The following is a 16,864-nucleotide window of genomic DNA, read 5'->3' as shown; positions in this document are numbered from 1 at the left end:
AAACTAGTACAATCACTTTAGAGACAGTATGGAAGTTTCTTAAAAATTTAAACCCACACCTACAACCTGTCCCAGCCAGTCTACTCCTATCTATTTAACCAAGAGATGGAAACACATATGTCCACACAACACTTGTACGCAAATGTTCATGGCAGTTTTAGTTGTAACAGCAAAAAGCTGAAATCAACATAAATATCCATGAACGGGTATATTCATGGGTATATTCACCCTATGGAACACCATTCAGCAATGAGAAGGAATGAACTATTCATGCACACAACGTGGAAAAATCTCAAAGTCATTATGCTGAATAAAAGAAGCTAGACTAAAAAAAGAAAAAGTGTACATTCCATTTACCTAAAATTCTAGAACATGCAAACGAACTTATAGATTCAGAAAGCAGTTCAAAAAATGCCCAGGGATGGAGGTGGAAGGAGGGATGGACTGGAAAGGGACACAAGAAAACTTTCAGTTATAATGAAAATGCCATTATCTTATTGTGGTGATTATTTCTCGTATATACACGTAGATGAGGGTACTTCAGAAAGTTTATGGAAGAACAGAATTAAAAGATAATATAAATCCTTCCGTGAACTTTTTGAATACCTTTCACATGTATGTGTGTATATTTAAGAATATATAGAGATAATAATTTCTATACTTTCTGATTCTCTTTAATAAAGGTAGTTATGTTTTATAAAGTCATGACAAACACTGAATTAAAGAAACCGCAATTATTGCTTCTAGGAAATACAAAGTTAGGCTCCTGCGATCCTCTGGTCACGACACTTTCTTCAACTGAAATACCACTTCAGTTATATAGGTTAGCTTGCTAGTGACCTTGTAAAATAAGCGAGATCTCATCATCATTAAAATACTGCTCTTCCGCATAACCTTTTTTCCATGTAACACTTACCAGGTATTTTTAAAATTTTTTGCAGCCTCCTGATCTAGAGAACCTGCCTTACCCGCAAGTTCAGCATTTTTCATGTGATATTGCCCGTTGAAACATGCAAGCCAGCCAGCACTAGCCGAGAGGGTCTTAACATTTTCCTTAATTTGGGTAACAAACCATAAATTTCTTGGTCTCTCAGCCTCACAACAATGCTATCCACTGAGCTTATTTTAAAAATCAGTTGTCATCTTATTAATTTATACGTGTACCCACTTTTTCATAGGAGGTATTTCAAAAAGTTCATGGAATAAAGGAATTAAAAGATAATAAGAATCTTTCCATGAATTTTTTGAAACCCCCTCGTAGCTTTTACAGCTCAAATTGGCAAATTTCCTCTTTCTTTTCTGAATATACCATATTGTTGATTCATCAGCGTGGAACTCCCAGTGAAAAGCACCAGCACTCATGCCTGAAGGAAGCTTATCTAAACTTCATATTTTCTCCATCAGTCTTCTTGTACTTAGGAACACTAGATAGCACTTCAGCCACAAGGCTTGAAAGACCAATTTTTAAACACAAAAGTGTGGGCAATGTAGTGCTGAATGGATGACTGACAGATGCTTGTCTACAATATCAGAGCTAAAACCAGAGTGAGTAAATTTCTCAAATTTTTTGCCACTGTGCACGTGTCTTCAAATGACTACAAAAGTGCTATGATGTTAGCAAATAGGTGAATTCACAAATGCAGGATTCACAAATAAAAAGGACCCACCGTGCATGGTTCACTGTACTTCAATTATACTTCAATAACATTGTAAAGAAAATCATTGGTCCTATGTTCAAATGAATAAAAATATGAATTTAAGTAACTGTAAGACAAAGTCTTGCGTTATGGAGGTGTTCGACAGTTTCTCAGAGATACTTGGGAAATGGGCAGTAATCTCTAGCCATTCTTTCTGTGACATCTGCGGAACAAAAATCATATCTGACAAGCACAGGCTGCCAGCTTGGTGACATTAATACATTACTGTGAAGTCCCCACTTCAGGAAGGAAGCTCAGGAAAAAAATGATTTTATACATGGAGACTGTCCTCCAACATAGTAGTTTATAAATGCAAAGAGAAAAGCAGAACATTTTCTCAGTAGGTATGTGGCTGTTAGGCTTTTTAAAGGTCTACTGCTTCTCAAGTTTCTAACAGCCATGATCTGAAAGAATTCTATACATTTTTCTGGTATAAAATTAGCACACTGAGGGTGTCATCAGAATGACTCTTGTGCAGGCAATTTAGAGACTGCTGCTCACTCAGTTCAAAAACGTATCTCTTTCTAAGTCTTGTTAGCATACATGCCACCAAATAGTTTAAAACAAAACAAAAAAATCTTTCTTTATAATTTTAAATTCTAAGGTCTCCCTACAAACAGCCACTATTGCCAATTATTTCCTAAATGTGTCACTGGCCTTCTACTGTTGCTAAGCTACTCATTTTAACATGCTTTCTCCACATTTTCTTTTAAATTATTTCTCACCATACTTACTTATAGATCATCGTTGTCTAAATGCAAACCCCTTTATCTGTGTTGCAATGTTTTAACTTTAACTCCTAATGACTTGCAATTCAGAAAAAAATAATAGTAATAACTCTATGCCTCACAAATAGCAAGATATTTAACACTATTTTCTTTAAAAGTGAATATTTTGGCCTCTATGCTGCTATATTTTTTGACCACTTTTTTCTCTGCTTCTGTCTCTTTGAATATATGTATTTCTGTCAATTGTTCTCTATTCCTGTCTTCCTCTTTTCTTTCTCTGATTGCTGTCATTCTGTGTCATCGTTCAGCTTTGCAAGTCTATTTCTTAATCCATCTTTCAGTTTTTGTCATTTCCTACAGCTGATTTTTTTTTTTTTTTTTCTATTTCCTCTAGTTCATTCTGCTATCATGGAGGAAAGCATAGCATAAAAGTCAAGAGTTTAGTCTCTGGAGCCAGATTTCTCGGCTTTGACTACTGTCCTTTTCACTTATTAGCTGTAATTTGGATAAATAATCTCAACTCTTTGGGCTCCAGTTTTCTCAAACGTAAAATGATAAAAATAGCACCTTCTTCAAACACTTTTTGTGTGATCTTTACATGATTCATCCTTGAAGATCACTTATAAAAATACCTATAGTGTAATGACCACTACTGCTGTTTGTTAAATAAATTTATAGTAAGTGTAATTTATTATGCAGAAATATTATAATAGTAAGTGTAATTTATTATGCAGAAATATTACAATGTCATAGAGACACTGGATTAAGGGTATACAGTTATAGGAATGGGCTCAATGGTAGGTCAAAAGGGAAAAGAATTGGGGCAGGGTAATGGTAGGGACCTGGGATGAAAACATCTTCTACATACAAGTACAACTGGAGCCTTCTTAATCTTTCTAGTTACTATCAGCTGATGCATTTAAGAGTGAGGGATGGCCAATTCTCTTACAAGAAGTGTTAAGAAACCAGGAAGCTTCTAAGAAAGATTTAGGGATTTATGACCAGAAGAATCCTGGGTGACAGAGATGAAAATAAAAAACAGACAGGTTAAGGTAAAAACTCAGAATGAAGTAGAATAAGATATTTTAGGACAAGGTGTGAGGGAGAATGAAGTCTGTCTGGGTTCCATCGTCCCAGGATGGGAGCCTTTCGGAGCGTTTTGAATGAGGTAGAGGCAATGTCAGGCTCAGGATGAGAAAAGTGCAATGATTCTAATTTGATGTGCGTACACGTATTAGGGACTTTTTTGCGCCTCCCTGAAAGAGAGATGTGTATGTATATGAACCACCTTTCACCATGTAGAGTATTATTTATCAAACAGAATAAAAGACACAAGAAGAACACATGCTGAAAAGAACTTTTCTCTGGAAAGATACCCTCTACTTCAGCCACCAGCCTTTAAGAGTTCTGATAATCTGTAACCCTTGGTTACAAAATATTGTGCCAGTTGACTATACCTCTGGTATCTTCTCACTGATATACTCAAAGTGCCAGTACAAGTTGTCTTTTGGTCTGAATGCTGAGTCACACCAAAAAGTAAGATAATTTTCATTTTTTTGTATAACTTGTTTCTCTCTCTTTTTTTTTTTCTTTTTTTTTTTTTTTTTGGTCATAATATTTTTGTTAGAGTCCTGAATTCAAAGTTCATCTTTCAAAAAATGTCACTACCTCATTCAACCATTTTTACAGCAAACTTATAATGAGATCCTTCTATGGGTCAGGCACAGTCTTATGTGCTAGAAACCAAAAGAAGTATAAACTAAACTTGGAAGTCCAAACCTAGTTTGGAAGACCCTCACACCAATAAATGATTAAAATAGAATGCAATTAGTATTAATGGGACTGGGTATAGTAAGTACTACAGGCACATCAAGGAGATTGCACTGGCTAGGCCAGAGATGTTTCTGAAATAAATGACACTTCTTATTTACATAAAACCTTAGCCACTGTGACCATTTCCATCTCCATATAGTCGGCACCTCCTTACTATGATATATTTATTTTCATGGCTCAACTTATTCAAAATCACACTGCTTTAATATTTTATTTTCATTTTATTCACCGGTGTAAAAGTTATCAGAATCAAAATGGAGTCACCTGTGTTAAAAACAAAAACAAACAAAAACCCTTACATATAGATCTGGGGAAGGCCATAAAGAGAGGGTTCTCATGCACAAATGCCTGATAACAAGAACCATCACAAAGGATTCTTCAATACCCACAACCTAACACAAAAAATATACTTCTGAGAGGACATCTGCCCAGCAACCGCCTGTCCAACCTCGGGCTGACACCACCTTTGTTATTGATTTTTGCAGTCAAGGATAATTATCTCAAAACAATGATGAAATCCTCATCATTTTTCCTTTAGAAACTTTTGTCTTCCTTTACCTCCTTGAATACAAATATAGTTTATTATGGCAGGTTTATTCCCATTGCAATGCCCTATTCCCCCAAAATCATCATTTTCTTTTAGAGAATCTCTCCTTGTGTCTGTTATTTAGGTTGATACTGGATTGATTTTATACTGTACCAACTTAGCCAAGCTGAAACTATATTTTTCAGAATTTCCTTCACTGTATGGCTCTGAGTCAGGGTTGGCCACAAGGGAAATTTGCTGGAGACCTGGAAGGTGGAAAGGATGCCACAGCCATTATCCTCTGAAATTCAGTGTAGAAGGCCGGGAATCATCACAGCTCCCACACCTTGTCGCTAACCTGCTGGTTTACCTTGTGGGTGTGGGGCTGCGGCCAGGCCTGCAGCTCCTGACAATGCTGAATTTTACCTAAGCTCTGTGCTCCAGGAACTACCCACACCCCTTTGTGTTCCAGAAAATACTTAATACGAAGAACTACCCTTCCCGTATGACCTAGATAAGACTTAAGAATTCACTTGTCTTTCTACGACAAGGCCAGACACAGACCCTTGAAGTTCCCATTCTTTGTTTCATTAGTGATTTGCTGAACTGCTTGTCTCCACTGGTCAATAGGACCAATGTGCTTCCTAGCCAAACTTCAGTTAAGCTTCCCTCCTCCCCCAGGTCCCTAAACGTTGGCCAGCATACAACTGCCTCTTGACAGTCCCACCTGTGAATCGGCCAGCCTCAGGGTAAATCATTCTCTGATCTACTGTCTGCCACACCTTCATTCCTCTTCCTCACACCCCTTTCTTTCTAGCTTTGTTTATTCCTCTCTATAAAAGAAAACACTTTTTTCCTAACCTTGCAATACTTGGAGATCCTGTGGTCACAGCTTTCTTTCTATTGCAATAGTCTCTTCCCTTCTTCCTTGCAATAACTCTTTTGTCCAAGTAAAAATTTCACCAGACAAATTTAAACAGGCAGGCAAGACACTGTTCAAGACTATTACAATAGGGGAGAGAGACTAAACTCAGCTCCACTGAAACAGAACATGGGAGAGTTTTTAAGCACTGGGATGAGCTAGTGGAAGAGAACTGGAGGCTGTGATATGGAGGTTGATCAATGATCAAAGAGATGTGTCCGGCACATTCAGTTATTCTTGAGTTTGCAAATGTTTTTCTGTGGTTAGCTCACCTATGTTTGCTAATTGGTGCCCGTAGAAATTAGGCTTCTACCTTCCCACAGAGATTGGCAGACAGGGATGCTATCTCCTTCAATGCTTACATTTCAAAGAGGAGTTTCTCTGGTCCTTAGGAAGACATTTTCTGAGTGGTAAAACTAGGAAGAGGCTGGGAAAAGATTTACATATATTTCTTTTTTTTTTTTTTTTTTTTTTAAGTTTTATTTTGTCGATATACATTGTGGCTGATTATTGCTCCCCATCACCAAAACCTCCCTCCCTTCTCCCTCCCCCCCTCCCCCCCAACAATGTCCTTTCTGTTTGCTTGTTGTATCAACTTCAAGTAGTTGTGGTTGTTATATCTTCTTCCCACCCCCCCTGGTTTGTGTGTGTGTGTGTGTCTGTGTGTGTGCGTGCGCGTGTGTGTGTGTGTGTGTGTGAATTTATATATTAATTTTTAGCTCCCTCCAATAAGTGAGAACATGTGGTATTTCTCTTTCTGTGCCTGACTTGTTTCACTTAATATAATTCTCTCAAGGTCCATCCATGTTGTTGCAAATGGCAGTATTTCATTCGTTTTTATAGCTGAGTAGTATTCCATTGTGTAGATGTACCACATTTTCCGTATCCACTCATCTGATGATGGACATTTGGGCTGGTTCCAACTCTTGGCTATTGTAAAGAGTGCTGCGATGAACATTGGGGAACAGGTATACCTTCGACTTGATGATTTCCATTCCTCTGGGTATATTCCCAACAGTGGGATAGCTAGGTCGTATGGTAGATCTATCTGCAATTGTTTGAGGAACCTCCATACCATTTTCCATAGAGGCTGCACCATTTTGCAGTCCCACCAACAATGTATGAGAGTTCCTTTTTCTCCGCAACCTCGCCAGCATTTATCGTTCAGAGTCTTTTGGATTTTAGCCATCCTAACTGGGGTTAGATGGTATCTCAATGTGGTTTTGATTTGCATTTCCCGGATGCTGAGTGATGTTGAGCATTTTTTCATATGTCTGTTGGCCATTTGTATATCTTCCTTAGAGAAATGCCTACTTAGCTCTTTTGCCCATTTTTTAATTGGGTTGCTTGTTTTCTTCTTGTAAAGTTGTTTGAGTTCCTTATATATTCTGGATATTAATCCTTTGTCAGATGTGTATTTTGCAAACATTTTCTCCCACTCTGTTGGTTGTCTTTTAACTCTGTTAATTGTTTCTTTTGCTGTGCAGAAGCTTTTTAGTTTGATATAATCCCATTTGTTTATTTTTCCTTTGGTTGCCCGTGCTTTTGGGGTCGTATTCATGAAGTCTGTGTCCAGTCCTATTTCCTGAAGTGTTTCTCCTATGTTTTCTTTAAGGAGTTTTATTGTTTCAGGGTGTATATTTAAATCCTTAATCCATTTTGAGTTGATTTTAGTATATGGTGAGAGGTATGGATCTAGTTTCATTCTCCTGCATATGGATATCCAGTTATCCCAGCACCATTTGCTGAAGAGGCAGTCTCTTCCCCAGTGTATAAGCTTGGTGCCTTTGTCAAAGATCAGATAGCTGTAGGTGTGTGGGTTGATTTCTGGATTCTCTATTCTATTCCATTGGTCAGTGTGTCTGTTTTTATGCCAGTACCATACTGTTTTGGTTATTATAGCTTTGTAGTATAGCTTAAAGTCAGGTAGTGTTATGCCTCCAGCTTTATTTTTTTTTGCTCAGCATTGCTTTGGCTATGCGTGGTCTTTTATTGTTCCATATAAATGTCTGGATAGTTTTTTCCATTTCTGAGAAAAATGTCTTTGGAATTTTGATGGGGATTGCATTGCATTTGTATATCACTTTGGGTAGTATGGACATTTTCACTATGTTGATTCTTCCAATCCAAGAGCATGGGATATCTTTCCATCTTCTTGTATCCTCTCTAATTTCTCTCAGCAGTGGTTTGTAGTTCTCATTATAGAGATTTTTTACCTCCTTGGTTAACTCAATTCCTAAGTATTTTATTTTTTGATGGCTATTGTAAATGGGCAGGCTTTCTTGATTTCTCGTTCTGCATGTTCACTATTGGAGAAAAGAAATGCTACTGATTTTTGTGTGTTGATTTTGTATCCTGCTACTGTGCTGAAATCATTTATCAATTCCAACAGTTTTTTTGTAGAGGTTTTAGGCTGTTCGATATATAGGATCATGTCATCTGCAAACAGGGACAATTTGACTTCATCTTTTCCAATCTGGATGCCCTTTCTTTCCTTTTCTTCTCTGATTCTTTCTTCTCTTTCCTTTTCTTCCTGTTCTTAAAGGAAAAGCTTTCAGCTTTTCCTCATTCAGGATGATATTGGCAGTGGGTTTGGCATATATGGCTTTAATTATGTTGAGATATTTTCCCTGTATACCTAACTTATAGAGGGTCTTTGTCATGAATGAAAGTGACCAGAATGGCCTTAACTTTCCCCGCAGCTTGACTGAACTTTTGACAAACTTCTTCTTGACTACAGGCCCCTGACCTCTCTTCTTAGAGCACTTATTGTAGAAAACTTAGAATTATAAATTCCTTATCTGCTCCTTTGAAATATATGTAAATCTCAAAGATTTACATATAGGTCACCAGGGTTGGAAACAGTGAGGGTCATATATGGACTCTAGCTTGTCCACATCAATTCCAGTCTGCCTGCTTTCTCCCCACTTCACTCTCAGTCCTGCTGACCTACAAGTCATCTCAGGCCACCTCCAAGAACAGAGACAATAACCTTCCAGAGATTCTTTACTCTGAGATGCTTTACTCTGGAAATATTAATGATTCAATAAATTCTTTATTCCGTATCACTCACAGTGGTTCTGACTCTGTGACTAAACCCTGATATACCGCTTCAGCCAATAAGAATTCAACCATATACAACTTCTAATTTCTGCCTTAAATTACAAGTTTTGAATATTTGCACACCATTAATATCCCTGACATGACAGCAGCAACTATATTACATCATAAATATTGACCAAAGAAACTTCCTCTAATTAGACAATCTAATATTCTTTCTACTTTCAACTATTTCTTTGATTCTTTTCTATAAATCTTTTTGCCAAATTATCAAAAGCTACATTAAGAAGAAAAAAGCTTTCATAAATATTTTTTCTCTTTAGTAATTTTTTTCCCTTGTCCTGAAAAAAAATCCTCCACTTTAGTCATCAGCAATAGAAAGTTCTCTTAATCTGTAATTCTCAATTATAAGATAATTGTGCTAGTTGTCTATACCTCTGGGCCCTTCTCACTGAAGTACTTATAGCATCAATATAAGCTTGTCTTTTGATTTCATGGCTGATTTCCATTCACCACACAACCACTCAAACGCTTAATATAATGTTAGTCTCTTCCCACTCCTTACGCTTCATATCCGATCAAATCTCAGGTTCCGTTAATTCTTTCCCTTTCTTCTCTTTCTTGTTTGTTTCCTCATTACCATATTATAGACTATTGTTATAACGATGACTGATATCCTTGCTTTTTTTTTTCGGCAGCCAATCCTGTATACCAAGAATGAAAAAATCAACCTAAAGTAGCTAACACACCATATTATTCCCCTACTCAGAAAGCATCAAGCATTCTTCTTTGCTACAGAGATAAAGTTCAAATCCCTAAGCATCAAATTCAAAGCCTTTCATTCTTCATGCTAATCTCCCACAATATTTTTATGTGAACTTATCTTTGGACTTCCAGGTCCAGTGTTAAAAAGTCATGGAAGAAGGCAATTCTTTACTTGCATGGTCATTAATGGCTCAGATGATTCGCAATCAGAAGTTTCAGTAATAAATCCCAAACAATTGAAGGCAAAGAGAACATAGAATGGGTAGCAGAAGAATTGAAAGATATGAATATCAGCAATGACTTCCTTCTCAACTACAAAAATGAGGATTTTAATGGCTATGCTTTGTTTTCACTGCTTTGCAATTGTTGTGCTGCAGAAAGCCTTTATCCCAAAATATGGTGCTTTGACATGCTGAGATAAAGAGCAGCCTCAAGGTCTCTCTGGCCACCCCCTACCCACTTTAAATCTCTCAATTCTCTGTCACTCTTCAAGCACAGAATGAAGCTGTTCCCTTAACTGCCAAAGTCTGGACCACCAAAGAAGAAAACAATGACCTCTAGTCCATTCCTTGAATCTTCATTAACTTAACTCATATCAGAGGAAGGAAAACTAGAGTCTGTCAACACACCTGAATAAGCCATTGTCTTTATTTTAGTTCCATTCTGAAGAAAATCATTTACCAATCATTATCTGCTCTGTGAGCCAGCAGACTTCGTTCTAGTCCACTGTATGTTCCCCAAACCCATTGAGAACCCCCACTGGGAACCATTACTTCTACACCCCCATCTCCCCTCTCGCTATGAAGAGGGATATAAACATCTGTATCCCACTGGGAAATTGGGAAATTCCTGTGCTGTGATTCCCACATGCATTTCCCTTCCCAGCACATTAATATAACAAAGTTTGTTATGCCTTTTCTTCATATTAATTTCTGCTTATTAGTAGATTTTTCAGAGAACCTTCAGGGGTTAAAGGGAATGTTTTCCCTTGGCCTCTACACTATGCATATATTTGTGTATCTTAATTATTTTTTAATGCTTTACCCTTTGCCTATTATTATACATAAGGTGTACTTATGGAACTTAAATTTATAATTCAGCCATCGGTACATAGGATATCTATGGCAGATTGTGATAATATGACTGAATCAGAGGAGAAATAAAGGTCATCAAATGATGAATAAAGTAATAGGTAAAATCTTTGCCTACTCTTTGTGCATCTTAGTATCAAGAACAGTTTCCACACGTCAGGTTGCAGCATACTATGAACATTATTGTTTGGAAGTTAGATAGTGGTGGGTGGTAGTGTACAGATATTTAGTACTCAAAGTTTTAATAGCCTTGTTGTCTATTGGCAACTCAGTTTTTCCTTTCTGTGTTTTCCCCTTAACAGAAGGGCAGAAAGACCAGCAAGTTCTAGAGTAGATTCTGTGGACAAAGCACATGAGTGGAAGATTTGAAATGAGGAAGGGAAGCTGAAGCTACAATATTGTTTTTCCAACACTGGCAAGCAGACATGATGCATTTCAGCGGATGTGGGATTTTGTAATGGGTTTTTCAGCAAATACACTGGAGGTAGCTGTGATCATTGGTGTTGATTTTCTGAGGTTCTTGACTTCCCAAATGAACAATGGCACTCTCTGATTTTTATTTCTCTTCCCTGCCAATATTGGTACATAATTCCCTAAATTAAATCCCTTCTGTTTTAAAATACACTACATGAATTCTGTTTTCCTGAACTAATCATTACTGACACATGCTATAAAGGAAATAGTTCTGTGATACAGAATGATTGGAGGCTGGTAGCTTCTTAAAGGATGTATTAGCCCATTTTTGTTGCTTATAACAAAATTCATGGAACTGGGTACTTTATAAGAAAATGAAATTTATTGCTCACAATTTCTGAGGCTGGGAAGTCCAAAGTCCAGGGAACACATCTGGTGGTGGTGACAGTGCCCCAGGGGTCTCACATTGTGAGATGGTAAAAGCAGAGAGCAGAAAGAAAGACTAACCTCTTCATTCACTCTCCTTTTAAAGCCCTCCAAACTACGCCAATGACCACCCTTTTAATCCATTTACTAAATTAATATTAAAAATTTAATCCATTCTGTAGGGATGTACCCTGGAGAAACTCACACCTGTTCACAAGAAGGCATGCCTAAGAATGTGCACTGAAATATTGTTTATAGTAGGAAAAAAATTACAGTTAAAAAACCAACAGGAAACCATCTCGGCTCCATCAACAGGAGAATGGATAAATAAGTTGCGGTGTATTCCAGGAATGGAATACTATACAACTGTAAAAAATGAAGGGGTTAGAGCTCTGCATGTTCCTGTGGATGAAGGTCACAAATGACTTTGAGCAAAAGAAAGGATGGACAAGTTGTAGACAGATACAACCAGTATGGCAACACTTATATAAATTTTTTTAAATACACAGAAAAATATTGTACATGGTTTGAGGATAGATACACATGTGGCAAAAGCATAAACAGATATGAGAATGGTAAATGCCGTATTCAAGATAAAAGTAACTTCCGGGGAGACAGTGGACTATGACAAGGGACTATAATATTTCTTGGACTTGGGGCATGGGTGTTCATTATATTATTATGTATACCTTTTCATAAGCATAAAATTTTCCATAATAATTCATTTTAATTTCTGAAATTGATATAATTGCCAACATTTAAAAATTGAAAGAGTTTTCTTTAAAAATCGGATTTCCAGTTTCTCTTGGAAGATCTGGCAGCTCTGTGTCCCAATTCCTATCAGGTGACAAGTGGCTGGAGCATTTATGGCTGCTCTCTTTGGACAAAGCCTGGGCTCACCTGTTTGCCGCAGTCCCCACTTGGCCAGTTTGGTCATGGGTATACTGCTGGGCCTCTGTGAGCATTTGGGTTTGCAGTCTCTGCTTTATGCTGAAACTCTTGCATCCAGAAATCAGCTCAGGACTTTCGGTGGCTTCTGGCCTCCTGTAATAGCTCACCCCTTCCACCAGCCTCTAATTCAGAAGAGAAGTCGACGCTCCTGTGTCCTTTCCCTCCTCACTCAGATTTAGCTCCAAAGCCCACATGGATAGGCTGGAAGAGGTCAACAAAGAGATTGACACCACCAGCACCTACCAGCTCAAGGACATGGAGCTCATCTACGGAGCCAAGCATGCCTGGCAGAATGCCTCCCACTGCATCAGCAGGGTCCAGTGGTCCAAGCTGCAGGTAGGTGGTGAGGCTCAGGTACTTGAAGAGCCCATTGGTGAGGGGAGGAGGGAAGAAGAGTGGATGAAGCTTTAACAAGGGTCAGCTCCTACCAAGGGCATGTGATGGCCATGGTGACTTATGAGATGGTGAACATGGGACCCCAAATTCTCAGATTATGGCCAAATCTGGACTATTTATGTCTTATTTAGCCAATACAGAGTTTTATAAAAAATAAATTTGAATATTTCTTCATAGGACTTTTACTCTCCAGTTTACCACAGACCCCACCACTCCCTTTTGTCTTATACCTACTTTCTTTGCTTATTTATGTTATCTGCCTACTCCCTGAAAGTATTAGTTTCTGTGTTCCCTGGTATGATTTTATTCTAGGGAATAGTTTAAAGTTGGAAGCAGATTAGTTATCAAGGTCAGGAGGTTTTGGTTTGATTTTTGTTTGCTTTGTTTTTTAATTCCTGATCCTTCATAACCTAACAGGAAATGCAACCAGCCCGTTAAAAGTCCATCCTTTTCACCATCCCTTTCCCGCACTTACATTCACTCTATGCTCACTATTAGGGTTTTTTTGTTTGTTTGTTTGTTCTATTTTGTTTGTTTGTTTTTGGTTTTGGTTTTTTATGATCTGATTGATCTTGGTTATTAGGATAGAAAAAGAATGTATAAAACCCAGCCTGGGAGTCAGTAGTGAGGTGCTCATTCCTGCAATGCAGCAGCTGGAGTGGGCTCTGGGTTCTCCTCAAATGGGAAGACTACACTGGGGAAGCGGGAGAGCAAAACAGGAGGCAATCAAACATTCACTCAACAAACAATCGTTCAACATCCCAATAATGTACCTTTTCTAGGTGTTTGATGCTCAAGACTATACCACGGCTCATGGGATGTTCATCTACATCTGCAACCATGTCAAGTATGCCACCAACAAAGGGAACCTCAGGTGAGCTGGCCAGCTGGTCATGGGGATTCAGGTGGAAGTCTAATGTCCCCATACTACTGAGCCATGGCTCTGCCATTGGCTCACCTGCTGGGGAAATGCTCCCCATCATGGGGAGATGAGCCAAGCTGGGAGAGGTGTCTTTACATCCTCTTTCTACTTCTCTTTTGGGGGAAACAGACTCCTAGGCAGTTTGCAAAAAAGAACCAGTAGCAAACATCACATTCAACCCATAGTTTGATATCACCCATGGAGAGGGCAGGAAGAAATATTTTAGATTCCCAGAAATAGGAAAATCTCATTGCCACTAGTGACCTGCTTTTGCCTAGTCCTGCTCTGTTGCCTGGAGCTTCCCCAGAATCTCCTTTGGTTTAAAAAGCAATTTCTGTTCTTGCTGCTACAGGAACTGCCCCTTCAGGTACCACCGAGCCAAGCCACGCCTTGACTCCTCTTGCACCAATACAAAGTACGAAACCACAGGGAGCAGGCCAAGGCAGAAGGCATCAATGTGGGCTGGTGGCTTCCACGCCAACAAGTCTCAGGTGGGAGAGAAGCAGCTGGAAGGACACAGCTGGAGACCTGCAGATAGCCAGCTGCACTCAAAAATCCTGCTCACCCATTGCTGCCCTGTTGTGTGTTCCCAGCTTCTGAGAACCAGCCCTATCCTGGAGCCACATTAGGCTACTGCAGGGATATTCCCACAAGCCCCTGGGCTACAATGAGTTCATCCAGAAGTGGCTCATTTTCATTAAGCATGGGTTTTCTTAGATGTGTCTCTTCCTTGAGAAGGAAACAGTGTTTGCCAGTGGACTGCGTCCATCATAGGAAAAAGACCTATAATCTAAGCCTGCATAAGGAATTGGTATTTAGATCTCTTTCCTAGGAGACCTCACCCCTCAGAGAATTATCACAGAACCCTCCCATGTATACTGACAGAAGGACCAGTCAGGGTGAGGCCTTCAAGGAGCTCATGGACTATGCTGGTGGTTTTCAAATGGTGCTATGAGCAGACAATAGGAAGGGGTAACCCCAGGCCTGGCAGTGCACATCCAGGTTTTTCAGTCATCTTTTGTGGGTTCTTCATGAGATCTTCTATTAAAGAAAATATACAGCTGATTTTTTTTTTTTTTAAGTTTTAAGCCACATGTCTGGAAACAAGGAGAGAGCCAAAAGAGAATGTATACCATATATAGAAACAATGTATACATAAGAGGGGAAAGGCAGCAAAAGAGAAGAAGGGAGGGAGAGAAAAATGTAATTCTAACAGTGCAGGACATTTTGAGCTGCTCTTCGGTGAGATCATACTCAGGGGAAGCAGGAGATGGGCAGCATGAGGGTGTTCTGTTTCCTCTGTTAGTCTCGCTTGCTGAACATAGAGTCAGCAGCATGCCCCGCTTGCTCTGTGTGATTCTGATGTTTCTGAACATGCTTTTTAAATATATTCTTTACACAAACACCCTTCATCTAGTGCTCAATCAAAGAAACAGCCCTATGTCTTAATGCTGGAGAGAAAAATGTTTGACTCATTCTGTGTTCATCTCTAGTGTGGCGCCTTTGCTAAGAGATGTTTAAGAACATCTTTGACTGTGTGATTTTTCAACTTTGGCCTGGATTCTAGACTCACACCCAGGAGTAATGCACTACCCTACAGTATTAAATGCTGCATTGTCTTTTGCAGAGAGTAAGACCTAAGAAATGTGCTCAGAAAGGAAAAGGCCCTGTGAACTAGGCAAGACAGGAGACGCTGTGTGGAGAAAGTGAATTTGATTCAGACCTTGAATTTGAGTATATGTGGGACAAGAGAGAGGGATTCCAGGCAAGGTACCAGCAGTGGCAAAGTTCTGGACAGGAAAGTGCATGGGAGAGGATATATGAACAACGGTTTGGACCTGAGATGTTATCCCTCTGCTGACAAGGAAACCAGGATAGTGCTTCCCATAGCCTGGGATTTGGTCCCTAGTGGGACCAGTGAATTCAGGTAGCAGCAGCTCTTGGCATGAGATAACATTGAACCATGTCATGAAAGTTATTCTTTTTTCCATTTTTTTTTTCTTTTCCCAATCCTGACAATGCCAAGGAGAAAGGCTCATTTTGGTACTAAGACATCATTAACACCTCTAACACTTGCTGATCTCCCTTGTCACAGAAAGACTGTGTTGCCCTCAGCAATGTCTTTCAGCAACTTAATAACAGAATACAGTCTTCATGATCACCTCTTTAGGCAGGCAAGGCTGGTGACCTACTATTATTAAAAAATAAACTTTCTTATTTAAAAGTTTTCTTTTAAATAAATAAATGGGAGTACAAATGCAAGTTGATTTTTTTTTTCATCATAAGTCTATAAACTTTGATATGGAACAGGGGTGGGCACATTGGGTGAGAATCAAGATGAGGGTAAGAGAAAGACTGGAACAGGGAATTGGCAATGCATTCTTAAAGGGAATCAGGCAATGCAGAACTCCCTGGGAGACTGGCTCAAGTCAGTATTGTTTAAAAGTCGCCAGCTAGGGAAGCATTCTCCTTCCTTCAGCAAGCTGGCATGGGACCTCCCACCCTCCACCCTTCCTCACAGCAGTGGTTTAGGTGGAGGAACAGGGCAAGTTCCCTCCCTTCCAACAGCTATTCCATCGGCCCTGGGGATCATGTTACAGATATAATCTGCCCTGAGCCTCATGCAGTTGTTGGCCTAGGCAGCACCTTTTCCAGTATGTCCCCAAAGTGCAAGTCCCACAGAGATTCCAGGCATCCCCTCTCTCTCCACCACAGGTCTGCTATCACCATATTTCCACACAGGACACATGGCAAGCACAACTTCCAAGTCTGGATCTTCCAGCTCATCTGCTATGATGGCTCCACTCTGGGGGACCCTGCCAATGTGGAGTTCACAGAGGTGCGAGCGTGTATGCCCCCCACTCCCGCCCCCACCTGGACTTCCATGCCCCCAAACTATCCATAGACTTTTCTCCATGTAATGTTATATCAGAAGGAGAGTAGCCAGCAGGGTGGTTTACTCTTCTCTAGACCTGCTGTTCTGTTTGGCTGTTTCCAGGCCTTCTGGTGAATTGACAGCTGGTGAATTGGTCCTTTTCAGGCCATTACCTAATCCAACCCTCCTGATGGGAACTGTGGTCCCATTTCACAAATGGGTAGACTGATTCTCACTGAGGCCAAGTGAGTTATCCAA

General features: G+C 39.4%; 1 protein-coding gene across 1 annotated transcript in view; it reads left to right on the top strand.

The window, feature by feature from the left end:
- The window catches only part of LOC134385700 (nitric oxide synthase 1-like), a 112,981-nt gene extending 96,345 nt beyond the window's left edge, over positions 1-16,636 (top strand). The window contains exons 2-4 of the mRNA XM_063107433.1: positions 12,587-12,749; positions 13,592-13,683; positions 16,447-16,636. Coding sequence (XP_062963503.1) covers positions 12,587-12,749; positions 13,592-13,683; positions 16,447-16,636 — 445 coding nt within the window. The remainder of the gene's footprint in view (positions 1-12,586; positions 12,750-13,591; positions 13,684-16,446) is intronic.
- The last annotated feature ends 228 nt before the right edge of the window (positions 16,637-16,864 follow it).

The sequence above is a fragment of the Cynocephalus volans genome, chromosome 9, assembly GCF_027409185.1.
Source record: "Cynocephalus volans isolate mCynVol1 chromosome 9, mCynVol1.pri, whole genome shotgun sequence".
NCBI lineage: Eukaryota > Metazoa > Chordata > Mammalia > Dermoptera > Cynocephalidae > Cynocephalus > Cynocephalus volans.
This window is presented reverse-complemented; position numbering and strand designations above follow the sequence as displayed.